Source organism: Pyxicephalus adspersus, chromosome 9 (assembly GCF_032062135.1).
Source record: "Pyxicephalus adspersus chromosome 9, UCB_Pads_2.0, whole genome shotgun sequence".
NCBI lineage: Eukaryota > Metazoa > Chordata > Amphibia > Anura > Pyxicephalidae > Pyxicephalus > Pyxicephalus adspersus.
In genome coordinates, this window is record NC_092866.1 from 36,948,034 (window position 1) to 36,975,822 (window position 27,789).

At 42.1% G+C, this 27,789-nt stretch overlaps 1 protein-coding gene across 2 annotated transcripts in view; it reads right to left on the reverse strand.

Moving 5' to 3' along the window:
• Positions 1–11,949: 11,949 nt before the first annotated feature.
• RCOR2 (REST corepressor 2) overlaps positions 11,950–27,789 on the reverse strand; it is a 36,575-nt gene continuing 20,735 nt past the window's right edge. For both annotated transcript variants that reach the window (XM_072422657.1, XM_072422659.1), the window contains 7 exons: positions 21,739–21,857; positions 21,533–21,602; positions 19,743–19,964; positions 17,305–17,382; positions 16,902–16,959; positions 16,559–16,785; positions 11,950–12,363 (listed from right to left, as the gene is read on the reverse strand). In XM_072422657.1, coding sequence (XP_072278758.1) covers positions 12,091–12,363; positions 16,559–16,785; positions 16,902–16,959; positions 17,305–17,382; positions 19,743–19,964; positions 21,533–21,602; positions 21,739–21,857 — 1,047 coding nt within the window. In that variant the 3' untranslated portion in view covers positions 11,950–12,090. The remainder of the gene's footprint in view (positions 12,364–16,558; positions 16,786–16,901; positions 16,960–17,304; positions 17,383–19,742; positions 19,965–21,532; positions 21,603–21,738; positions 21,858–27,789) is intronic.

The following is a 27,789-nucleotide window of genomic DNA, read 5'->3' on the forward strand; positions in this document are numbered from 1 at the left end:
AAAAATGACCGTATGTTGTTGTATAAACTCTGATGCATTTCGCCACAGTTAGGCTTTCCTTAGGGATATGTTAGTAAACAAACTTTACGGTCTGTATATACATATAACTACAGCAGAGATTTCACCAAATTTCTACACATTTGCTGTTATCACATATGTCACTTTTGTCTATTTTTTCTCAAAATGCTCACCATAACGATCTAGCTACAAATCAGCCAACTACTACTATATACAGAATGGTATTTGTTGGAATTGACAACGGAGATGAGGTCTATTGCCCTTCGTGTTTGATCCGGGGCCTGTCTGTGTTGCAAAAAGCCCACCTGGTCCGGATGAACATACACTCCCAGAAATGAACCCAGTCTCATTGACAGGATCTTCATCATAATTTTAAGATCACAGTTAATTAATGAGATCGGCTGTAATTGGCCACTTCCGAAGCATCCTTACCAGGCTTAGGAATCACACTAATATAAGCTCTATTGGCGTCTCCTAACAGGAAGTGTCCGTCACACAGATAATTAAAATAGTCTGTCAAGTGTGGCGCCAGAATAGGGCAAAACGTTTTGTAGTATAAATTAGAGAAACCATCCGGGCCAGATGAGCTGCCCAACTTAAAAAATTTAAGCACCCCATGTATTTCCTCAATTGTAAATGGTCGTTCCAAAATTGCCTTGTGCTTGGGACGTAATTTAGGTAGGTCGAGCCTATTAAGAAACCTGTCAATGCTTAATTCAGTGATGGAGTCATCAGAGCTATATAAATTGCCATAGAAATCTTCAAAAGCCGTCAGTATTTTTTCTGGATTTTGAGATAGCCTGCCATCCCTGACCCTAATTTTGGGGAACGCTTGTGATTTGGGTCTGGGGGTGAGTTTATTAACCAAAAGACTACCCGGTTTATCGCTCCACAGATAAAATTTATGAGCTGACTAGCGAATCGATTTTTCCGCCCTAGTAGTGAGAAGTAAGTTAAGTTCAGTGCGTTTTGCCTCTAACTGAGACTTCGATACGGATTGAGGGGCAGTCTTATGTTGTCGCTGTAACTGGTGGTATTCATTAAGCCCAGTTTCAATCAATTTGTGGTGGGCCTTCTTGCGTGATGCCCCTAGTTTAATCAGCTCCCCTCGAATATAGGCTCTGCGGGCTTCCCAATTAACGGCTGGAGACGTATCAGTCGCCACATTTATCTGAAAAAAGTTACTTAGCAATGATTCTATTTCCCCCTTCACCAGCGAGTCTGAAACCAAGCTTTCGTTAAGTCTCCAGCGAAACCCAGTCTGTGGGCGATTAAAGCCTGAAAGGTATATTGCCAATGGATCATGATCAGACCAAGGCGTAGACAAAATCCGGGCCCCCAGAATATTGGGGAGCATACGAGACTGAACAAAGCCATGGTCAATACGCGAATACTGGTCATGGGCTGCTGAAAAATATGTATAGTCCCTAGCTGATGGATTCATTTCCCTCCAACTATCAATCAGGTCATATTGTCGCAAAAGGAGCGAGAGACCATGGCTCTTTTTTGGGAGGTCCTTATATCTAACCAGTTTGGATTTATCCAAAATATGGTCAAGAGCTAAGTTAGAGTCACCTAGTAAGATCAGGGAGCCCTGTACTTTGGGCCAAATTTCCCCCAGGAGGCTACGGAAAAACGCCACTTGACCTTCATTAGGTGCATAATAGGATACCACTGTGATCAGCTGTATTCCAACATAGCCAATGACCACCAGAAACCTGCCCCCCGGGTCCCTAAAAACCTCTTGTGGTACAAAATTCAGACTCTTATTAAAACATAGGAGAACCCCACATTTCTTCTTGTCAGAATTGGCCATGTAAAAAATAGCATAGTTTTTATGAAAATACCTCGGAGCTGAATTGTTGGTAAAATGAGTCTCCTGTAAAGGAGGACATCAACTTTAGGGGAGTTAAGGCCCTGGACATTATAGGAAAGCAACGTCAACTTATTAAGGGTCACAGACCCAGCACGAGAGTCAGACAACACAGGGATATAATAACAGCACAATCATCAGTAAACTTCCTCTGCCTTCAGGGATAACAGCGAGGGGACTACCAGGACACAGGCAGGACAAACAAGACATATAAACTAAAAAAAAACAAAAGCATTTGGCACAACCAAAAAGTTTCAATGTAAACCCGAGAGGATTGGGTGCCCCCGCGAACCCCGGAAAACAAACGCTCCCGCACCCCGAGGGGCAGCCTCACGTCCTGTGCTCCCAGGAGCTCCATCGAGCTCCATCTCGTCAGGGAGATTTCCTGCAGGCCCAGGTAAATAAATAGGGCCCAAATTAAATTCCCTGAAACTGGAGGGCATGTGTAACCCCCCAGATCCCACACCCTCTAAAAATCGAATATGAACACATCAGGACCCCAGCAAAACGAATCTCAACAGAGTATGTAAGAAACTAACCAGGGGGGCCTCATGGTTGATGATGGCTCGGCAGCCACTTAACCAAAAGTACAAAGAAACAATATCCAATATCGTACAATCTAACCTCGGATTAGGAGAATGGAGACACCACCACAAAGGGCAACACCGGTGGACCTAATAAAGTAAGGCAGCACATGTTTAACATAACAACCATTTCTTTAGAAACCCCAAGTGATCAGCCAACAACCTCATTCTACCCACTTGGATCTATAATAACCCAGGTTCTCCAGCTTGGGGCTAAGTTAGCAAACATAATAGGATAGTGCAAAACATGTTATGAAGTCACAGTCCCACCAAAAGGGTTGCAGAGATAGTCCACCGGAGAGAGGCAAAAAATAAAAACAAAAGAGAAAAAAGAAAACAGCCTGGAACAAAATGGCTTCCAGAGTTTGTTTTCAAGGTGTCTTCTCGGAATGTTTCCCAGCAGATTTCTTTCAGCAGGATAGCGTCTGATTTAACCAATTAAGGAATCTTCTGTAATTGCTTTCCAGACGTTTTAACCTTGTTCCAAAGTGGATACAAGGAGGCAGAAGCCCCCCTGTCCGGTGAAGTGTGCAATTCCTCCCTCTGGATTAGGTCCAAATCTTTGAGAAGTTGTTCTCCTTCAGCAAAAGAGGAAAAGGAAAAACTTTTCCCTTGTAATTGGAAGATCAGTTTCAACGGGAAGGCTCATCTATATTTAATCTTGTTATCAATCAGCACTTGCAAAAGGGGTTTCAGCGCCCTCCTACATTGTATAGTAAACGGTGTTATGTCAGAAAAAATCTGTACTGGATGCCCTTCCATCTCGACTTGATCCATAGCCCTGGTAACCTTTAACAGTGCTTCCTTTGTGGTAAAGTAATGAGGTTTAACGATTACATCCCTGGGTGGGACGTCTTGTCTGGGTGCCACCAGAGCCCTATGTGCCCTATCAAAGCAGTAGGTGCGATTCTGGTAAGTCAGGTAAAAGTTTTTGTAAAAATCGCCTCACTGCCTCCATGACATCTTTAATGGATTCCGGCAACCCCCTGATTCTGAAGTTATTTCTGCGTGACCTGTTTTCCATATCATCAAGCTTAAGCTGTAAATCCGCAATCTGGGTGTGTAGTACTGAGATCTCTTTGGAATTCTGATTAACTTGAGACACCGTCTGATCAACTTTTTTCTCAAAAACATCAATACGTGTGCCCAGATTTTGTAAATCCTGACGTAGTTCGGATGTGATGGTCACCGTAACTTTGGCTAGTTCTGACTGTAGGAGTCCAGCTATATTCTGATACAGCCTGTTCTCATCAGATGGTAGATCAGAGGGGGGGGGGGGGCTAATCAGTGGGGTCAGGCAGTAGCACTCTAAATTCAGAGCCATCGGGCTGTGACAATATAGGGGGACTAGTAGATGCAGCATCTTCCCCTGGAGTGCTCATGGAGCCTTGTGCTGCATGCAGGGATATCTGAGAAGGGGACTGCTGAGAACGTCCCAAGCTGGGGAAATCCTGTGTGTCCAGGTTGCTGGTGGGGGGGGAGAGAGAAGTACCCCTCTCCCATCCCCTGACTGTTTCACCCCCCCTCATTCCTGCAGGAGAGCCACTCTCCCTCTCCTTCTCCTGCATACCTGGTCTGCTGCCACGTGCACCTCCTTAGGAGCTGCCATCTCGGGAGCCGGCTGGTGAGCTTGAGACCACGATATGCGGTCTTTTGCTTTAGGGCCCGATTTGCCGACCATCATCCGGAGCAGCGGAGAGGAGTACTGAAGCCTTCCCAGCGAGTGAGTAGCGTGGCTGCCGATTGCGGCTACTACAGGCACCAAAAAGGCATCCGGGGGGAGCCGAGCGGACTAGAATGCGTCCATCCCAGGCGGCGGCGCATGCGCACTCCAATTTTTTAATATTTAAAGGGGAGGTCAAGAATTAATGTTATCCCCAATATCACACCCACTGTTGTGTGTGTAGGACCTCTGACCTCTAACCACTCACCCCAACCTACTTACACAGTGATTTGTTCACCAACCATGCCTCTCACTGTAGGTTTGGACATTTAGAGGCAAAAACTAATGTTAAGGCTGCGCCCCCTGGCGGGTGACGCGGAATTACCTGGGGCGCGGAGTCTAAGTATTTCCTGGTTTTCACCAGAGCAACCCGCAAGGGATGATGGGCCAGTGACCCTAATGGCTACCGGACTGCTTTGCTGCTGGAGAACACCAGGTCGCAGCCCCCAGGCTCTCCCCACCAGGGGCGAGTGGGACAGAGAGCTTCAGTGTAGGAACAGCACAGATCAGGGACTCAGCAGACTGACAGCAGAAGGTATAGTTCAGGGGGACTAATGGACAGAGCAGGCGGCAGACAAGGCGAAGGTCAGGTAACAGGCTAGGGACAGAGCAGGCGGCAGGCAAAGCAAGGTCAGGTAACAGGCTGAGGACAGAGCAGGCAGCAGGCAAAGCAAGGTCAGGTAACAGGCTGAGGTCAAATACAAAGAGTACAAACTAGCTGGCAGGGAGGCAGGAAATGCACTGAGGATCTAGCAACTAGAGCCTGGAATCAGAGAGGTATAAATACAGCTAGCAGCCAATAGCAGGACAAGGTTGGAACCAGGAACTACTCTGCTAATTAGCTGCTCGCGTTTCCTGAAATACCCTTCAGCTGAGCAGAGCCTCAGAGAAAATGCAGGGAATAATAATAAAGGGAAGGTGAGGACGCTGCAGGCTGTTGGACAGATGATCTGCGGGTGGAGTGTTAACTAATAAGAATGCTTCAACAAAGTAGTGAAAACATTACAGTGATACCTCGGCTAACAAGTGGCCCTGCTAAGGGATTTTTCAGCTACCGATTTTTTTGCCACCGTTTAAGAGACTCGGCTAACAAAAAAAAAGCAGTAAGGGGCTTCCCTGCTGCTCTGTGCAGGCTGGAGAGGGGGAGGTTTGCATGACTTGCAGAAGAAACCTTTTGCTAAACACAGCTGAGGTTGTGGGTGATCTTAGGGGGGGTGAGCTCTTCTTCAACATCTTGTAACTCTTTAATGACTAAGACAAACTCTGCAGTTGTTTCCTATTGCATAATAAAGCACAGCTTGCTCTAGAAGTTACTGAATGTCTAGGCTACATAATGTTTTTGTTTTTTGCTTTGTGGTTAACTCACAGTGAGGATTTTATACAGTAATTGACTCCACGCTGTCTAATAATATGTTGAGACTGTTCCAATTGGGAAGCTGTTCATTTCAGCCTTTGGTGAGTTTTTTTTGGTGAGCGGCTGGATGAGTACTTTTTTACCAGGTCAGAAATGTAAGTGGGACAATAACTGTGTGGGGATTTGAAGGCAAAGCACAGGAGCTTGAATTTGATTCTAAGGTGAAATGGAAGCCAGTGTAGAGATCTGCAAAGAGATGCAGCGGAAGAGAAGTGGTGGAAAGGATAGATAAGTCTGGCAGTAGCATTCATAATAGATTGTAGAGGAGAAAGCCGGGTTAGTGGAATACCAAAGAGGAGGATGTTATAGTAGTCCAGACGAGAGATGATGAGAGCATGTACAAGGAGTTTGGTGGTCTCAGGGGACAGGTAGGAGCGGATTTTGGAGATGTTGCATAGGTGAAAGTGACAGGACCTGGAAATGATCTGAATATGGGGGGGGGGGGAAATGAGAAGGCAGAGTTAAAGGTGACACCAAGACAACGTGCCTGAGGGGAAGGCCAAATAACAGTGTTTGTTAACAGTTAGATATATGTCAGGGGGAGATGCGGAATTTGAGGGGGGGATGATGACGAGTTCTGTTTTCTACAGGTTGAGTTTAAAAAATCGGTCAGACATCCATGATGAGATGGCTGACAGGCAGCATGAGCCCTTATCCAGGACTGAGGGAGACCGGTCAGGGGTGGACAGATAGATTTCAGAGTCATCAGCATACAGATGGTACTGTAAGCCAAAGGAGGATATGGGACTACCGAGAGAGGTGTACAGAGAAAATAGAACCAGTCCAAGGATTGACCCTTGGGAAACACCAACAGAGAGGGGAGTGGGTGAGGAGGAGTTACCATTGAAAGAAACTTGAAAGGAGCGTTCAGACAGATAGGAAGCAAACCAAGAGAGAGCAGTGTCACTGATACCAATGCAGTGCATGATTTGTATTAGAAGGGGGTGATCAACAGTGTCAAAAGCAGAGGAAAGGAGAAGGAGCAGGGAAAAGTTGCCTTTTTCCCATTAACAGCTGGCTATGTCACTCAATCTCACTACTGTGCTGTGCGAGATCGGGTGACGTGGGCAGAGGCCTGGAGGAAGAAAGAAGATGGTGGCACCCAGTGCTTGACCCGTGCTGAGATGCAGACGGATAACAGGACAACGTGGGACACAATCCAGAAGAGCTCTGGAGGAATCACTGGAAGTAAAGGTGAGTAAAAAAAATAAAAACTTTGTTTAATTTCCCTTTAACAGTGCAGTTATAAACCGCCTGTCTGAAGTCCTTCTAAAAGTGCTGGTCTTCTGGCTGCCTTAGGTAGTGTTGGAGTTGGAAAGAGTTTAAACTCATTTCATGTTTACAGGCTATTTTCTCTCACTCTCCTCCCTATTAGGTGGACAATAGGTGGGGAGAATTCTGCAATTTGTGGACATCTCAAATCTGGATCCTGAAGTTCGGCGTTGATTTGGCCTACAACTTCAGGTCCAGTTCCAAGCAGCTTCTGTTCACAGCCGGGATTCATCTCCAAAATCAGTATGGAATCCCACAGATCCTTCATCTAAACCACACGCCACATTCTCCTCAACACTTCAGTATAGCAAGCCTTGCTCTGGTCTGCTCTCACGTGAATGATAGTAGGCTCTATCTCTGCTCTTGTCAATGGTCTGTTTCAGGGATGTGGGTGCTGGATGGGCTGCAGACCAAGTAGAAGGCTTGGTGGGCCACATTGTGGCTTGTGGGCATTATGTTGGGAAGATGGGTGTAAATGAATACTTCAAAGATTCAAGCTAGTTTAAATTCCTCCAGATACATTACAGGTGCACTAAAGCAAAATGTATACACAGTCCTACAGTTTGTTTTACTTTTCTCAAAGCTCACTTATTCCACACAGATCAAGGGTTCTTTTCTGCAGCATGCTGACCGAAGACAGGTTTCCACCCGAGTTGTGACTTTTGAAGACAAAACGTTAAGACGCTTTTTGTTCTGATTCTTCTGAAACAAATTAAGTTGTTTTTTTTTTTTACAATAAATGTTTAGTTAGGTTTTACAGTGAAGACACGTGGACTGCGGCACATGGTTCAGTACAGTGTACAGTCCTAATCCATTCTTGGCATCTGTTAGACCCTAGTACATAAACAGATCTGTTTACTAATTTTGTGCTTAACATATCTGATTGATAACCCGAATGGTAATTGGCTGGATGTCCCAAAACACTGCACATGTGTACAATATTTTGCCCTATTTTGTAACTTTTCTGAGACCTAGAGAGATTGGAATTTGGATCTGGCTGGTGTACTTGATTGTTCATATGCACAAGACAACTTGTTCTTTTTTTTTTTTTTTTTTACCAACATGTCTGATCTATCCTTAGGTAATCAGAAATGCAAACATCATTCTCTTACATTTGGTCGACCACTAAATTCCCTTTACATGCAATTTTTTTAGGAGATCGGATGCACTAAACAGCCTAGTTGTACTAGGCCTGGGATGCAAAGAATGGAGCTGTGTGCTAGGATATTGTAAAAACTTACAATTGTATCTGAAACACATAACTGACATTCATAATTTATCTCCAAACTTCCCTTCTCCCTGTTGATCTCTGTGTTTTTGTCTGTCCCTTGTGGCAGTGGTATGACTCCCATGGTTAGTTTAGAATTCAGAGCACCCACACATTATTATTATTATTACACAGTATTTATATAGCACCACCATATTACGCAGCGCTGTACAAAGTCCATAGTCATGTCACTAACTGTCCCTCAAAGGAGCTCACAATCTAATGTCCCTACTATAGTTATATGTCATTAATGTAGTCTAAGGTCAATTTAAGGGGGAGGCCAATTAACCTAACTGCATGTTTTTGGGATGTGGGAGGAAACCAGAGTACCCAGAGGAAACCCACGCAGACACAGGGAGAACCTGAAAACTCCATGCAGATAGTGTCCTGGCTGGGATTCGAACCTAGGACCTAGCGCTGCAAAGGCCGGAGTGCTAACCCCTGAGCCAATTAACGCTTTTTCCCCAAACACCAGACCATCAAAAAGATACATCTTCCTCAAGATGGATTTACCACACCCTAATTGTGGACTTTCTGGCTTCAAGGCAGTTTGACTGGAACTGCATTCACTCCCCGTGCCATCTGTCACTGAAAACAGCTTTCCTGCTTGTGGTTACTTATTGGCCAGAAGAGTATCAATATTGTTTCTATATATGAACAAAAGAACCCTTCCTGATGTTCTTTATGAACAGGGTAGTTCTAATATCCATGTTGGGATTTATCATTCAAGTGTCTCTGGCTTGTCACATAAATTGAAATACCGTAACCCTCCGTTCTTTCATCAAGCTGGCATTTGGACTAACTTTTTGGCTGAAACTTACTCTGGGAGGAGAGCCCCCTTTAGAGCATCAGAACAACTATTTGTGATTCCAACAGGGAAGAATAAAGGGAAACAGTCATCAAGCCAATGTATTGCTTCATGGATGACAAAGAAATTATCCCCAGCAAAGGGCTTACCATGTCACAGCTCACTCTACTAAAAAGGGGAGCACCTGTTAGTCTGTCTCTCACAATAACACAGAAACAGGAGGAGAACCAGGGAATGTTCACACATTCTGTCCTTGTGGTTCATAATTAGATGAGAGCAGACCCTCTTGTAGAAGACAGTATTCACTTTACAATGCTGGGCAATTAGGGACCCCACCATGTTTGGTCTGTAGCTTTTATTTCTGTAAGGTGTAAATTATGTTTCAAAAGACATTTAAACCTATATTAGTCTTCCCATTTAGGATAGAACAGAGTTCATCAGTTTTTGCCATCTGTAGCTCTTTCATAAAAGTTTCCTTCACTTTCTGCCCTGTAGCCACAACGGGAAGGGAGAGAAAATCTATTCATAAGTAAATCACTATTAGACATTTCCGAGGCAACAATCCCCCTTTTGAAAATTTCCTTACCATTCTGGTTCTTGTCAGTGTTCTGCTAAACCTAAGCACAATATAATGAGCTAAGGGGGAACATGCCCCCATAAATATGCTGCACCTGCTTCGATAGAGGGAAGAATGGCAATGGGTGGCATCAATAGTTCTTAACCACCTGGGCGTTACACTGATGTCTAGATTTCTGTACCAAAAGCGGTACACTGTTTTTCATGATTTTTTTTTTTTTAATTGTAGACCTGTAAGTCTACAGAAATATGTCCGAACAGGGTTCTAGTACCCTGTTTCCCCGATGATAAGGCATCCCCATCAAATAAGCCACCCCCCGATTTTTGCTCAATTAAAATAAAGCACCCCCCGCAAATAAGACATCCTCCGATACCCGATACTGTGTGCCTCTGTGTGACTCCTCGATGCTGGCTGCAGTGCAGAGTGAAACTGAAAGTAACTTCAAAGGACAAGCAAGCTGCTGATCCCTGCCCTAACAGTCTGTTACCCGGCCGTAGAAAAAATGTACTTTTATTTTTATTTCATGTTGTGTGGTGTTTTTGTACTGTAAAAACCATTTAAAAGCAGATTACATTGTAATCTGCTTTTAAATTTCCCTCCCAGACACACCCCCATACATCACCCGGAACATGACTCCATGATCCTCCAGAGTGATGTGAGGGGAGGATTTCCCTGCCCTGCTCACAGAGACAGAGACACTTGAGCTGCTGCTGCTCGCATCCCCAGAGAGATGCACAGCACAATTTAGGATTTCTGCTTAGCAAATTTTTTATTGCTGCTGGAGAAGCTGCGGGGACGGGGTAAGTATTTGCTTTCAGTTGTAATCGGATTGTCATACAATGTATGACAATCGGATTGCAATATAACGTTTGTTTACATTTTTAACCACCTGGTGAGAAAAGTTCAGGTTTAACACTTTTTGCAAGTGTTTTTACCCCGAACATGGTCGGGTTTAACGGCCAGGTGGTTAAACTCCTATAGGGGTAACTCCTAGTATTGTCAATGCTTGGCGGACCTTGTAGTCCAACAAGAGATTCAGACTGGTGGTTTTAATTTTTTTGTGTAATTTCCCACCGAGGAAAAAAAGTTACAGCTGAGTAAAGAAAAATGCAAGATCTTTCCAAAGAAAGAACAGAATAGAAAGCTGGGGTTTTTAGGCAATGATTGCTTATAATGGTATTCAAACGATTCATACAACAAAATCAAATAATAGTGGATTCATACAACAATTGCAAGTGGTCATCCCCATTAAACATCCATGGGGCAGAGGACCAAAAGACTATACATGTTAGATCTCTAATTGGTATAAACAGATAGTTGTCAGATTAACATTCAAATGGCCCGACACGTTTTGCGTGTGTTAGTCATACTCATCTAACACACTCACTATATATGAACATATTTTTGAACATAACATATCAATTAATATCTGTTTATTACTAGTATTGTCGTGTTTCTCAATCCTTGAACAAATAGTTATACCTTGATTATCACCATTATTCTGAACTGCTTTTTGTACCATATACCTAAGTTACAGGTTTGTTATAAATTCATGTCTGTACTCCATTCTTAGTACCTTACCTTGTCTCACCATATAGAATAATAACATTGACAACAAATCCCCCAAGGAAGCTGCATAGCGAAATATGTTGGGCAATTTGAATGTTAAATCAGATCACCATCCTTTTATAACAATTAGGGATCTAACATGAATAGTCTATGGATGTTTAATGGGGATGACCACTTGCAATTATTGTAGGTATGCACTATTGATTGATGTTGTTGTAGGAATCATTTGAATACCAATATAAGTAATCACTGCCTAAGAAACCCCAGTTTCTTTTCTGTTCTTCCTTTGAAAAAAATCTTGTAAATTACCAATCAATTGGGGTGGCAATACTCAAGATATATTTAGGAAGAAGGAAGAAGGATTGTTGTCCCTGCCCTATGAACATAAAGAAAAAGTTTAAATAACCCTAGACGGAGTTCAAATATTACAAAAACACAAGTCATTTTTATTAACGAACTATTCACAACAATAAAAAAAAAAAAAAAAAACACTACTACATAACCAGAATGTATATGCTAGTATGATCACACAATTCAATCACACCATCAGTCTACTGACACAGACCAGAAACCCAGGATACAAGTCTAATCCAACATCCACCAAAGTCATAATTAGGCCGTCAGAATTCAAGTTGAAAATCTCCAATACATATTCCAGCATTGTTCATGATTGAAATCCACAATAGAAAAGTCTTCCACTGATGGTCAAATCATGTAGAAAAAAAAAAAAGACACCAAGCCCCTTAGTTGTACATAAATAGATCATTGGCATTGTGCTTAGATTCATCACTCCACATGCCACTAGAACAACTAGATAATAGCACCAACTCCAAGTAAGGCCAACTCCAAGCAAAGCCCATTTATTGTTCAATACTGTTCTGTTGGAGACAGACAATTCTGTACAGAGGTCCTTTATTACAAAACCAATACATAAATAAACTTACTCACTTAACACACTGCATATGAACAGAACTTCTAAGCTTCCTCAAGAAAAAGTTGGCTCTGCATGATTGCCTAGTAAAGCAGGCGGTGCACGTGTGCTCTGACGGGGGGCTGGCCGGACAAGAGGTGGAGGGCGAGCTTGGAGAAGACGTCCCGGCTGGAGTGGTGGTGGTTGTCGATGAAGTATAGGGGCAGAAGGAATGGTTGGTCTCAGCAGTGGGGGCGGGAGGGACAAGGTGGCAGCAGCAGCAGTTGTAGAAGCAGTTGTAGTAGCAGTTATTGTCTGGGAGGAGGCAGAAACAGATGTGATTTGTACCTGTGAGAAGAAAAGAGGATAAAAATGTATTAGTACCTGTGAGAAGAAAAGAGTATAAAAATGTATTAATCTTTCAATGTTACATCAAAGATTAAAGCTTTTGTCCACAAAAAACTTTTTTTTTTCCTGGAGTGGGAAAAAAAAGAGCCCCTATCAGCATTCTGCTGCTTTCTGGGGTTCTGGTATAAATGTTTCCACACCTAATATGATGGCAACAAAATTGAACTTGCTCAATTGTATTGTACTTAAAGTAAGGAAAAAACACTCCAGGGGCAACACAAACAGAAATAGTTGCTTTTTAGTAGACCAGGGGAAGTTTGGAACTCTGTGAGATTTTTTTATTTCTCTATTACAGTTTTTCTCTCACTCCGATGCATTTGCTGGTTGAGAGGGATACCCTGTCATAGAGAATAACAGGAATCCACTGGCCACAGTACAGATGGAGAATGCTATTATTCTGTATGGAAGTCCTGCTCTTATTTCCGAACACAGACTTTGACATCTCTAGGCAAGTAACACAGCATATAAAGATGAACTAATCAAAAGTAAGGGGGTCATCTAGCCCAAATTGTTCACAGGCAAGACAGATGGCATCTGTTATTCTAGGTTGAATAACGGCAGGGCTCATTTTTGTGTTTATATGACTGGACTTCATATAAACACAAAAATGTATTCTCTGTAGAGTAATTGACAATAGGACCTGTTCTTAACAGACCCTAGTATGTTTTAGGCCATTTAAAGCAATTTAAACTAATTTGTTTGAGCACTTGTTATTGACAGCCTCATTAGGAAACGCTGACATTCATAGCTAAAAACAGACATTACTGGATTGCATGGAAGTGCAAGTATGCTTTATATATGGTTTAATTTATACTTTTAAGAAGGTAAACCCTTCTTAAAGCTGTGTTTTTCTTTTAAGCAAGGACTGGTGAGCAATTCTCTGGCTTTAAAAAAAAAGGCCTATAAACTCCTGCAGCTCAAGAGTTTATGAGCATTAGAATGCAATTCTATGGAGGTATCTGGATTGTAAAATGACCTTAAAAGCTGCATGGAGCTTCTGAAGAACCGCTAGTAAATGTCTAAAGCCTGCAAAAGCCAAAAACAAGTTGTTACAAGGAAATTTTAAGAATATGCAATCTGAAGTCTGAACATAGCCTTAGTTTTTTTCAGATGGCACAGAACCAAATTGGATAGAGCTAATAACACTGGTTTAGATTTACATGCAGCACAATAAGTTAGATAGTCACTGAATTTCAGTCAGAAATAACACTTATTTCCCTGCACTCTAAGTGCTTTTTGAAGAAACAAAACCTAAGGGAATGTGCACGTATATTTGAGATATGTACCAAATATGCTTTTTTACTTTTTTTTTTTTTGAAAAAATTTTTATTAAGAGATACCAAGGTTCATACAATAAAATAAAAAATTTACATTTCAAGTCAGCAAAAACATATCTATCAGTGAATAAAGTGCATTCATCATAGATAAGTAACAACATTATAGCTATGAGGGGAACCAAGGCTTCTCCATTTTCAAAACATTTATAAGGGAAACGGGGTAATCAACAAAGGAAGAAATGGGGGGGGGGGTTACTGACGAGCTGTGTATTCAAACTCACTCTCGATTTGTTGTCGTACTATAAACAAACATTTGCCCATGTACAATTATTAAGAATCGAATGAAGGAGGTTGTAACATTCTGGAATATTCCACGGTGGTAGTGAAATGGATCCAGTGGTACCAAGTTTGGGCAAATTTATCTGCTCTCTTGGCATCAGTGGAGATCAAGTCCTCCATCTGATAAATATCGGCTACCCTTCTTAGCCAGTGTGCTACAGTCGGGGGAGTGTCATTTTTCCAAAAATATGGAATGCAAGATTTAGCTGCATTTAAGAGGTGTCTCAACAAGGAATTATTATATCCCTTACGGGACAGGTCTGAGATGTGGAGGAGCGCCAGAGCTGGGTTGTGTCTGACGTCTACCTCTGTGAGTTTCAAGATGACGTTGGCCACCAAGTCCCAGAAGAGTTTCAGTTTGGAGCACTCTCAGAAAATATGGAGCAATGTACCCTGTGCTATGTGCTTCACCACATCTCCAGCAAGTGCTGTCCGACTGCGGGAGGAGCCTAGCGAGTTTCACGGGCGTCCTATACCAGCAGGTAGCCAGTTTATAGTTGGTCTCTTGATATTTATTGCATATAAACGCCTTATGGCAGAAGTGAAGTAACATATCCCTCCGCTCATCAGTAAAGCAGATATTTAAATCAGCTTCCCATCTAGCCACAAGTGGGGAGGAATCCGGCAAATGTACTGTTAACAGGGTTTGGTAGGCGTAAGAAAGCGTACCCCGCGTGGGGCATCCAGCAGCGCACAGGGCCTCCACGGGCAGGAGGGATCGGACAAATGAGCAGGGTCGTGGCTAAGATCTTAAAACATACGTGAGTTGTATATGACGCCAAGGAGACAATGAAGGGAGTTCCCTGTTCAGTTGTAGGGTTGGTATATGAAACCACTCCCCGTTGTGTAGAAAGTGTGATGTTCTGTAGACCCCTAACTTACGCCATTGGCGGAATATTGGATCAGAGAGACCCAGAGGGAACCCAGGGTCGCCTAGAATCGGCGTTAGGGGGGACGGGTCACGGCTATATTCTGGGAGGCGAAGTAGTTAGAGACCACTTTCAGGGTCTCACCAATCAAAGGGTGGTTGGTCATAGTAGCCCAGACCAAGGTATCTATCAGGGTACTGGAGCATGCGTCTTCCACTCTAGCCCATAGCTTAGAGTTACTATTGGTGCACCAATCCAGCAGTCTGGACAGCTTGATGGTACAATACTGGGTCGGGAAATGCCATTCTCCCGTTGGCTTTAGGAAGTCTCAACACCGTCATCTTAATTCTAGGCGATCCTTTGTGCCAGACAACTTTATAAATTCAGAGTGGAAATTTCGCAATACATAGTTTGGGATACGTACCGGAAGGGCTTGTAACATATACAGTAACCTAGGCATAACGTTCATTTTTAGCACGTTACACCTCCCAAACCAGGTGAAGGCCAACTGCCTCTATCTCTGTACGTCTTTCCGGACTCTGTTGAGTAGCGGCATAAAGTTGAGATCAACTACTTGGGTCAGGTTAGCAGGGATCTGGATGCCCAGATAGGAGATGGCCGTGGTGGACCATTTAAAGGGGAAAGAGGGGGCTAATGCCTCTCTAGTTGCCTGGGGAAGAGTAACACTCAGCGCCTCCCACTTTTGTAGGTTTATTTTGTAGTTAGAAAGTAAAGCAAACCTATGCAGTTCTCGCATAAGATTAGGTAGGGTAGTCACCAGAGTAGCAACAAAAAAGTAAAGTCATCTGCATAGGCCGCTACTTTGTGTTCATTTGACCAAATCTGTATTCCTTTAATATCCTCATTAGAGCATATCAAGCGTAAGAAGGGCTCCAGGGTCAACACAAACAATAGGGGGGACAGGGGGCAGCCCTGTCTCATCCCATTGGCAATGTGGAATGGCTGTGAAAGTTCGCCGTTGACCCGAACTCTAGTACTAGGGGATGAATATAATGACCCAATCCAGGTTAAGATACGAGGGGGAAGGCCCAAATGAGCCAGAGTGGTATGTAGAAACATCCAGTCTACCCGGTCGAACGCTTTCTTCGCATCTGTGGGACTCCGTGGGTATGTGCGTAGTCAATGACATCTAATGTGCGTATCATGTTGTCCCTGGCTTCCCTTAGCGGGAGGAATCCACTTTGGTCGGGGTGGATAAGGTCGTTCAGTACTTGGGCCAGTCTATGTGCCAATATTCCGGCAAATAGCTTCAAATTGCTGTTAAGTAAGGATATTGGTCTATAGCCGAAACAGAGGAGGGGGTCTTTTTCTGGTTTGAGTATAACCGAGATGTGGGCTGTTAATGTGTCTTGGGGGAGGTCGTGGCCGTTGGAAAGTGCATTTAGTGCTGTGACCAGGTGTGGGCCCAGGATATGGAGAAATTTCTTGTAATAGGTTAATGTTAGGCCATCTGGGCCTAACATTATTATTTGTTCTATTTACTCATGTGTTTTCCTGCTATGTTCCAGTTATCACCTATTAAAAAAAACTTGGAACAGCATGTAAGCTTTTCAAAAGAAGTAGAAACATGCACAATAAAATGCAAATAGAGCATTTACCTTAAATAAAAATAATTATATCATCTCCTACCTCATCATCCTCTTCGCTGCTTATTTGGGAGGAAGCAGTGCTCTTAGTAGTGGAATCGCTAGAAGCTGCAGCTGAATCCAATCCCTGCTCTGCTTCCCACTCCTGAACAACTTCATCTAAATTGAAACGTCTGCGGTATCCAATGAAGAAGGTCTTCACTTGTGAAGGTGTCTTATTAGTAAGAACCTCTGAGATAGCCTGAAAATCCTTCCCATATCGTCTAAAAGCTGAAAGGGAAATGGCAATTAGTTGTTTTTTTTTGTTTTTGATCCTTGCACTACTACATCACCAGGTCTGTAATATGCACTGGTTTCACCCACTGTTACAAGAACTGCCACCTCACCTTGTACAGCCAGCAATTGCTCATCTGTAGTCCACCTTGAATTAAGCTTGATATTGAACTAAAGAAAAAGCGACAGAATGTCTGTTTAGGGTTAAAATGTTTTTTTATCAGGAAAAGGGCACTAAAGACAATAGGCCCTATAAGTCAGAATGTCTAAAGAAGAGTTGTACTTGTTACTCATTGCAACAAACCTGATTCATGTAGAATGGGAGGATAAATGTATAATCTAAGTTGTTGCTTTGGGTAAAATTACATTTTCCTATGAACAATATAAAGCCCAATGGTAATCCTATATAGTAACTCATATATATACCAACCAATCTGAAATCAGTTATGAAAACGCTGTTGCACAAAACTTTAATTTACATCAGGCTTCTAATAAGAATAAGGTGGGAAATCTTACCTCTTGAGGCCTTAAATCATCAACTCCTCCATTGAGTACTTCCCTTAAACTGCCATTTAGCTGTTTTATATTCTGTACCTGAAAGGGGAATATAAACCAAATTTTATACAAAAAATACAAAATACACACACAACTAGTTTCGTGAAAAAAGTGATTTAACAGTGTAATTTAAAGCAAAGTTACATAGTTACATGGTAGGTAGAAAAAAATAAGTAGATTGGGGAAATAAACATATCCCAGATATAAAACCCTATAAGACATAGTTGGTCAAGAGGAAGGCAAAAAAAAACCCGGCACAATTTGCTACAACAGGGGGGAAAAATTCCTTCCCGATTCCAAGTAATCAGATGTTTCCCTGGATCAACAGTCTCTGTTATCTTTACTTTAAATCTTTAATACACAGTTATATTCTGTGCTTCTATAAAATCATCCAGCTTTTTCTTAAAGCAATCTATAGAACTTGCTGAAACTACTTCCCGAGGGAGCCGATTCCACATTTTCGCAGAACTTACAGTGAAGAATCACTTCCTTATTCGGAGCTTAAACTTCTTTTCCTCCAGACACAAAGAGTGCCCTCTTGTTCTTTGTAATGATCTCAAAGTGAATAATTGGGAAGAGTTCTCTATATGGACCATTTATTTATATAATGATGATCATTATATCAATTTATATAACGGTGATCAAATACCCCCTTAAACATCTCTTCTCAAGGGAGAATAGATTCAGTTCAGCTAATCTCTCCTCATAGCTTAGCTCCTCCATTTCTTTGATTAGTTTAGTTGCCCTTACCTGCACTCTCTCCAATTCAACAATGTTCTTTTTGTGAACTGGTGCCCAAAACTAGACTGCATATTCCAGATGTGGTCTGACCAATGCTTTGGGCAGGGGCAGGATTATGTCTCCATCTCTGCAGTCTATTCCTCTTTATATACAAGAAAGTACTTTACTAGCTTTAGATATTGCAGCTTGGCATTGCATGCTGGTATTAGGTCTATAAACTACCAGAACCCCCAGATCCTTTTCCATTTCTGACTCCCCCAAATGTATTACCCATAGACAGTATGAAGCATGCATGTTGTTAGCCCCCAAGTGCATTACTTTACACTTATATATATTAAATGTCATTTGCCACTTGGCTGCCTAATCAAACAGTACATCCAGGTCTGCTTGTAGATTTATAGACATCCTGTATGGACCTAATTCCATTACATAGTTTGGTGTCATCTGAAAACACAGCAATTGTACTTTTAAAGTGTGTGTATCAATTTTGTTCCCCTTCCAGACCTAATCCAATCTACTCTCACCGTCTACAGATGCATACTTACAAGATCTGGAAGCCACAAATACACTTAACACCCACGAATCTTTATTGTCTCGGTTGTGTTTGCCAATACAGCCACATGGGACTCTATGGCACACAGCCCTATGGAGGCCAATAGAGCAGTATTGCAGAGGCACAGCCAGAACAGTAAAGATTTGTGGATGTAAACTGTGTACAATTATGGATGTAAAAAACAGAGGAGCCATGACCTTTAAATCTATGCATCTGTGAAAGTAAGGGCGAGTTAGATTAGGTCAGTGGGAAAAAATGAAGTGCATTTTGTTTAAAAGCCATTAGGTGCCATTTTATGAATTGCAAATCATTTTTTCCCAGTTTTAGAAATCAAGAGGGAGGATTAAAATTCTTTCTTGCTGTCAGTACCTCTAATAGGGTGATGTCCTGTCCTAGTAGCAGCAGCAGCAAGAAGAATTCTCTGTAAAATAAGGGAGATTCAAACTTTGGACAGTCTGTTTCCCTCTATACTTAATCCCTCACAGACAGCAAACTGGTACACAGCAAGAAGTGATGTGAGTAGGTGAGTTAGTGATCTTGTGTGAGTACATTGAAGTGTGAGAAATTCTAGACCGCTGGTTTTCTGGAAAGTTGTATGGAAAACTAGTCAAGTAATAAACGTAGAAAGAAAATACAAACATATTCACAATGCTGCTCCTTTAAATGGAAACAAAAATGTTTTCTACTAGAAATTAGCACCAGCCTTACAGCTCTAGGTCCTAGACGTGAAAGCTACCAAGGACATTGAGATTCTTTTCAGTGGTGAACAAAGGTCTAAAGCCTTAAAGTCCTTATTCATTTTATTGTTGCTGGTAACGATCTCTGTTTCCAGGAACAAATATTAAATATGTTCATGGGCCTAAAACTATGAGCTTCAGATATGGTCCTATGAACAGTAGTATAGATATTGTTTTGAAGTTTTATTACAAACAGCAAAAGGTGTGTGGCCAAAGAGGATCCAATATGTTGTAATTCGATTGAAAAAAACATCAAGAAAAACAGAATCTATTCTTGTGACAGCAGGTACAATAATGTTTTCAGTGTTAATACCCATATTAAGACAGCTTGTGTTTAACATTTTCAGCAGTGCTATCATCTCCCCTACCTGACGTTTTAGGGATATAAGCTGGGTATCCTGCTGGCACAATGCAAGTGCTGGCATTTCAGGACTGGCACATATTGAAGCAATATCTCCCTTACTAAGGTGCATGCCTTTTGGAGGTCTCCTGCGGGATCGCCCAGGGTAATGGCGGTACGGGGAAACCATTGGATCTTTTTTGACTGGCAAAGACTTTCCAGGCTCTCCTGAAATAGGCTTTGGGGTTTCCTAAAATACATACCAGAGGGAAAAAAAGGTTAAATAAAAATAGGTGGGAACAATGAGGATGAAGAGAAAGCATAACTAAAATAAATATTTATATAAAGTTACATTAGTGATCACTTTTATTGAAAAGAAAATTATATATTCCTGTTTACAGGTTTTACATCACTTTAAAAGTGTCAATGGGGGGTGGAAATTCTTCCCAGGTGGGTGCACATTTGGTTACAATAACTAGCAAAGTCAAGATCTAGTATGTGGAATTATTCCTATAGCTAGATGTGCAGCTTTTTTCCATGATGCATTCAAATTTTATTCTTTGAGTAGAGAAGAATCTGATGTCAGCAGGGTCACGTTTGAACTTTCAAGACCACATATATTTCTTGGTTACAAGTAAAATCCTACAATTTTCTGCTGTATATAGAAAAAATAACTCACACTTAGATGAATTATACAGAAAAGGATAAATTTTGTCAGTAAATTATGTGATAAGATATTCTGCTACTCCAAAGGTATTAGGGTTATGAAGGCCTAAAGGGCTGCACACATATATAGTATGCTGGCTATTCTACTGCATTATGTTTTTTGCGGTTTTCATGAAGTGCATCTGGCAGCCTAGGTGGATTGTTTCAAAATGACAGTCCTGGAGTCTTTGAATAGGTGTATCAAACAGACTGTATAAACAAAATGTAAAGTATTTAGGCACATAAATTTACACATTATGCACTTAAACCTCCTTTACCAGCAGCATATATTCACCCTTTTCTTCACTCTGGTGACTTGACAGGTAAACAAACAAAAGATACATGCTGCTGGGGAGGGGGGATAAAAAAAAAAAAATATATATATATATATATATATATATATATATATATATATACACACACATACATACACACACACACACACACACATGTTGCTTTGTCCTGCATGGTAAAAGTACGAGCTCCCTTTAAGAATATATAAAAAGTTTATTTTGCCTCAAATGGGGTCAATTTTCCAAAAATCAAAACAAAAAAACATCTGTATTAAATGGTAACAGAAATATTAGTTGGACAACAGGGATTTATTTTTATATTTAGGCCAAAAACAAAACATGGTATATACTGCAGCTTCATAAACCTTAGGTGTGGTGTTTGCATAGTTTTCTTTTTTCAAAAAAGAAACACTTTCCGTCCATGAGTGGACTGTATCTATGCTGTGGAATCATGGTTGCTTATTTACATTTCATGTAGATAATGGTTTCACTCACAGAAAATGGGACACTGCACTTACTATATAAAATTAACAGGTATTTCTTTACTTGCTGAAAATGTTAACATGAAAAATAATACTGTCATCACATCTAAAAACTAAGCTACATTGGACTTCAGTTGTCAAATTGGCAGCAGTACCCAATTGGATGCAGACATAGTATGTAGGTTGAAGCTTAGTTTCAGAACTTCTAGAAATTTTAACATTTTTTTCTTAAGTGTTTAACAAATTCAGTAAATATTTAGAATTTTAAGCATACAATAAAAAAAAGTGAGTACAGGTAAAATAAATGGTAATACGACACCTGCTAAATCTAATCTCACCTCTTTCTTGGTGTCATTAGCATCTGCCTCTAAATCAATCATCTTGTGCAGCTCGTCCACATCTTCATGACTACAAGTGACAAGAGAACTTGGCTCATTATGATAATCACATGCCTGGACAATCACATTTTATCTTTTATTTTTTTCTAATGTCAGGTCTGTTGGTTCCCTGACATGAGAATTAATATGTATTCTCCTATACATACCCATTTTCCTTTTTGCTTTGCAGTCTACGAGCTTGTCTATCCATTACACTGGTTTTGCTTCGCGTCTTCTTCCAGGAATAATAATATTTCACCAGGCTAGTAATTGGTTTCTCTGGAAGCTGGGGAACAAATTGGTAGATGGTGACTATGCTGTTGGCACACACACTTAAAAATCAACTTTACTGATATGCTAAATACGTCAAACACTGGACCGCAAGCTTGCAGCAGTTCACTTCGTTCTGCAATGTTTGAAACATTTTCTTGCTTGTCTAAGAAACTTCATCAGTTCTAATAAGTGTAAGGAACAAATCTCAGCATTTAGAGCCAAATAGGTGACTGTCATTCTAGATTGTGTCAAGTTGGATAGTAGTTATTCAGAAACATGATGGGAGGTGTAAAGATTTGTAAAACCACCAAGTTCTTTTTCCATTATCTAGTCTGCTGGTACCCAACTTGGAGCCCTTTGGCACTTATTATGCAGTCCTAGGGGGCCCCTGCAGACTAAAATGTGTGTTTCGTGAAGTCAAAGATTTGTAACTGATGTCTTATCATGAATCTTGCTTTGGTAAAGTTGTGAAGGGGCTGTAGTGGCATTGATCTCTAGCACTGTTCTGCAGTCTCTGGTCATTACTTGTAGCGTGCCTGCAGTCACCTGACAACTCTCTGTAGCACCACATACTTACATTTTATGTACAAACCTTTCATGATTCAGTGACCACATTTAGGACCCACCTATAGGTAAGTTGACTACCATTGATCTAGACACTATGATGCCATGAGTCAAGTTAAAACATTTTAAGTACAAGGTTTTTAAGAACAAAACCTTTTTTGGACTGTGCGACACATGTCAAGGTGGGACTCACTGGGCCTCCAAAGTTTACAGGAAATCTACCCACACATACCAGTATGTTCTTTCTGAATCGCCCAATAGGCCAAAAGTTGGGTTATTAGAATGCTAGACTCTTACTAGACTGCAAAACGGGTCTGAGATAGCAAAGGATGGACACAGGCATCTCAGGAATGCTTTAAATGTCTATGGCTTCTTCAACTGGGCTCACACATTCACAAGTCTACACAAAAATCCTGGAACACACACAGATTATAGCTGGATGGTCAAAAAGCGGGGGAGAGGAGACTGCACATGTGCTTGGACGAGTAGGAAGTGATTTCTCCGGCTCCCGGTCCCACGTCTCACTAAGGCACTTCATAATCCGCATACAGGCAGTATCATGGGTCGCAGATTGCAGAGAAGCAATAGGAAGCAAGGGGGCACACATCGGTCCCATGAAATCTGGACTTTCTTCAAGCAAACAAGCAGTTTGGAGGACGTTTCAGAGGGTTCCCCTCCTTCCAAGATGGTGCCGTCCTCTTCATGCTCTCCACACAGCACGCCTCCTGGTCTGCATCTTAGCTCTACATACAGTGGGAGCTCTTCCCGGGCTACAGGTGAGCTGAGAGGGACCAGCAGCAACCTCCTGAATACCCAGAGGGAAATAGTGTGGACCCCCCCAATAGCAGGTGGACAGGGGAGGCAGCACTCTATATATGAATCACGCAGGCTGAGAGATAGATCATGTAGTGACAGTGAGGAAGACATGCCTGCTCCTCTCACTAAAAAGGATCTCCTGGCGTGCTTTGGCAAATTGGAGCACATGTTTAAAAAATAAATGGCCACTCTTAGGAAGGATATCTCTATGAGAATAGAGGACTTTAAAAAAACAACAGCAGATTTACAGGTTCAAGTGAAACAGGATTCTGAGACTCTAAACTCTCACACTATACTGTCACAGCAGATGCTGATGCACCAAGACGATCTAGAGAACTGTGTTAGACGCAAAAATATTTGGTCTTCCGGAAGCCTGATCTCCTCGCTGCCGCAACTGCGATCTTTAATTCCATTATCAACTCAGCTCCAGATTCTATGATCGAACTGCATACATTGTGCATTGGGCCCTAAAAGCACAGATCCATCCCAGCCTCGTGATGTTGTTTAGTTGTTTGCAGGGTGCACTCATTTGCGGTTAAAGAGTCCATTATGAAAGCGGCAAGGAAACAAGAACCTATTACCTTTCAAGGCAGTGAGAAACAACTACTACAGGATTTGTCCTGCCACACTCTGGAGCCAGTTCTTTCCACATTGAGGCAACAGGAAATCTCTTACCAGTGGGGTTTCCCATTCCAACTCATGGCGCATTAAGATGGGAAGACGACAGTTTTCCATTCTGAAGCAGACCTCCCAGCATTGTTACCGACCTTTAACTTACCTCTAGTGTCCAACCCAAATGGACATATCGCCCTGTCTCCTCACTGCACCGCAAGCTCCACAGTGGCGTACACAGCTTAGGAAGTCTCAACGTCGTCATGCTCCTGCACATCAAGATGGCCCAGCCTGAATCCTCTTCTGGTTGCCGCACTTTTTATTTTCCCCACAGTTTCTTGCTCTAGAAACGTCTTAATTTTGTTCTTCAGAGTGGAGCAGTGGTAACTATACCCTTTTACTTAAACTTAAGTTATAATGCCTTGCTAGTTTTGTTTTTTGTCGATTGACTGATTTCTGTTTTATATTCAGGTTTTTCAGTGGCATATGCTCTTCCTGTCTATTTTGCACAATAATTTTAAAGGTTCTGGGACTAGCCTGGCCTGGAAATTGAGGTTTTTGACAGTGAACTCCACTGACTTTGCATATTTGAAACTTATGTTTACAATGTACTGCTTTCTTGTTTACATTTGCACTTGATCACAAGTGGGGGGCGGGATGGGGAGCCCCGTCGATGCTGTTGAAGAGTTTTACTTTTCCCCACTTAGGCCTAGATTTGACAACATTTGGTGCTTTAACTTCCCCAGGAATCCCCACCCTCTTGGGGTGGTTTTTTTTGTGTGTGTGGCAATTTCCTGTGCTCATTCATGGATCCTATTAAAGTGGTGACATTTAACATCAAGGGATTAATGTTCCTGAGAAACATACGGCATTGTTAGGGGAACTGTATAAGCTTTGGGTCCAGGTGGCGGTACTCCAGGAAACTTATTTTAGACAGGATAAAATTCCTAAACTCGCTAAAAAGAGGTACTCTTCTAGCTATCTTTGTGGTTCTGCCGACTCCAGGTTAGGAGGGGTGTCGATTTTGATTGCTGGCTCCGTTTCCTGGCATTTTATCGAAATGTATACAGACCCCCGCAGGGGAATGTTGTTTGTCAAGGGGATTTTGGAAGAATGTTTGGTGACAGTAGTGTCTATATATGCCCCACAAATGCATCAAAAAGATTTTTGACAGATATGCTGGAGAAATTGGGTGACTTTACTGAAGGTATTTTGGTTTGTTGGGGGGATTTCAACTTTGCTCCAGAGCCTGATATGCATACATCCTGTGTGGCCCTACCTTTTCGTGCCTGATCCACAGAACAATTGAAACATACTTAAGCTACATACACACTTCCAATTATTATCGTTGGAAAACGAACGACGAACGTTCATGCACGATATATATGAACGATCGTATAGCACCGATCCTGCACATAGAGTTAACGACACGATCGTTCGTAGATATTGTACACACAATAGATACGATCGTTTGAGCGATAGAGGAACTATGTGCACGACAGGAAAGTGAACGGACGTTCGTTCATCACGCATGCTCTGAACATGGACGATCAACGAACGACCGTACACACGAACGATGTTCAACGATCGTCGTCCAATCCGATCCGTCGGTCCGGTCGTTCGTTTCCAGCGACTTTCCTCGTTCGTCGGCATCGTTGGTTACTTTTTTACGAACGATTTTTTGCCCAATCGATCGTTCGTCGTTCGATTGGAACGATAAAAATTGGAAGTGTGTACGCACCTTTACACTTACACTTTCCCTAAATCCTGGCACTGGAAGCTAAATAAAGGCTCTTATCGCTGACCCGGTGATAATTGCTGAACTGTCCTCCAAACTAAAAGCCTATTTTGAGAGAAATGTGGTCCCTGAGTGCTCTCCAACTGTGGTCCAGGAGGGGCAAAAAAATGTGAAGAGGGGGTTATTAATAAAACATGATTCTAGGATCAAGGGGGAAAAGCAGGTGGAGATATCTTCCACTCTTAAACGACTACAGGAGGCTGTCCATAGGTGTACATTAGATAAACAAGTAGGTGCAGAGCTAACGTTGCTACGTCAAAAACTAGCATCCTTCTGCCTGGGCAATGCTAAAGCAGTGCTTATTAGGTGTCGTAGGTCATATTATGAATATGGGAACAAATGGGGAAGGGTTCTGGCTAGGGCCCTACGTGGTCTGCGTGCCCGCACACATGTACCTTACTTATCCACCAATTTGGGGAAAAGGATCTATCAGGTAATGGAGATTGCAGCTTCATTTAGAGATTACTATGGATCTTTGTATAACCTGCGCCAATCTCACATATCGGCGGACACACGTGGTAGTAACCTGGAACAAATCCAACGCTATTTAGAGGGGCTAAACTTACCTAGACTGTCTGACTCTGCTTTGCTGAATCTGGAGGCTCCGATCACGGCCACAGAGTTCCAGGGGCTATAAAACAAACTAAAACTGGAAAGGCTATTATAAAACGTTTGCAACTGATCTGGCGCCCCATTTTGTAACCACCCTAAACTCCCTAACTGTGGATGGGATGTTCCCCCGAGATATACTTCGGGCGCTCATCACAATGATCCCTAGGGCAGATAAGGACCCCTCAGTGTGTAGTAGCTATAGGCCGATCCTACTTTAAAATCAGGATTTGAAATTGTTCACCAAGATTTTAGCCAATAGATTTCAAAGACATAATCATACTTTGGTGCATTTTGATCAGGTAGGATTCAAGCCTTCTAGGAAGGCGCAAGATAATACCACCCGGGCTATTAATTGGATCCATACAGCTGTATCATCAGGTAAACCTTCGATTTTGCTCTCTACTGACGCAGAAAAAAACCTGACAGGGTGGATTGGGACTTCATGTTGGCCACACTTCAAGCTATGGGAGTGGGGGAAATCATGATGGCATGGATCAAGGCCATATACTCTTCCCCTTCGGTGTCATCAAGAGTGAATGGTGGCGACTCCCTTTAACATTACCAACAGCACCAGACACAGGGGTGCCCCCTGTTCCCCCTTATTTTTATCCTGTCCTTAGAACGGTTGCTCTTGGCAGTACCAACAAACCCAGATATGCAGGGTTTGTTCCTGGAAGGGTGTGAGCATAGGGTGGCAGCTTATGCAGACAATCTGTTATTTGTAATTACTAATCCGGTAACCTCATTAAGACAATTCAGGAATACCAGGCTGTATTTTATTTAAAATTAATTATTCCAAGTCTGCGGCCCTCAACGCCTTTGCCCCAGGCTCTGTGTGACCAGCTTATACCCTCCTTTTCTTTTAAATGAGAAAAACAAACAGTAAATACCTAGGGACCATGCTTCCAGCTGATATATCGCAACTTTTCCAATTGAATTTTGCTCCTTTACTTGCCACTATCCCTAATGATCTTGAAAAGTGGTCCTGTTTGTCCATTTCCTGGCTTGGCCGTATACTGGTCATTAAAATGAATATCCTACCAAGAATTCTATACATTTTCTAAGCGTTACCAATCTCTATACCTACCTCATTTTTTATATCTCTGCACTGCAAAGTTTTTCGTTTTATATGGGGCAAAAAGGGTCACCATCTCTGTAGAAGCATGTTGTTCAGAACCAAGGGAGTAGAGGGGCTGGGAGTCCCTAATCTGTCATTATACTATATGGTGGCTCATTTGGTCTGGATCATAGACTGGTTCCATCACGTTGAAAATAAATAGTGGGTAGGTGTGGAATAAGCCTTTACTTCTTTGCCCATAACAGTGATCCCGTGGCTACCGAAGTTGACCCAAGCGGTCTTGAGATCCCACCCCTTAATTTATGCCACATGGACGACTTATCAGTGATCCTTCATTTCCAGGAGGATAGGAAGTTTACTGAGCTCCGAGAGCAGGGGATACAGTGGGCGGAGCATTTTGTCCGTCGGGGTCAATGGGTGACACTTAAGATGTTGATGGCCGATGGCGGTAGCTACAGATTGGTT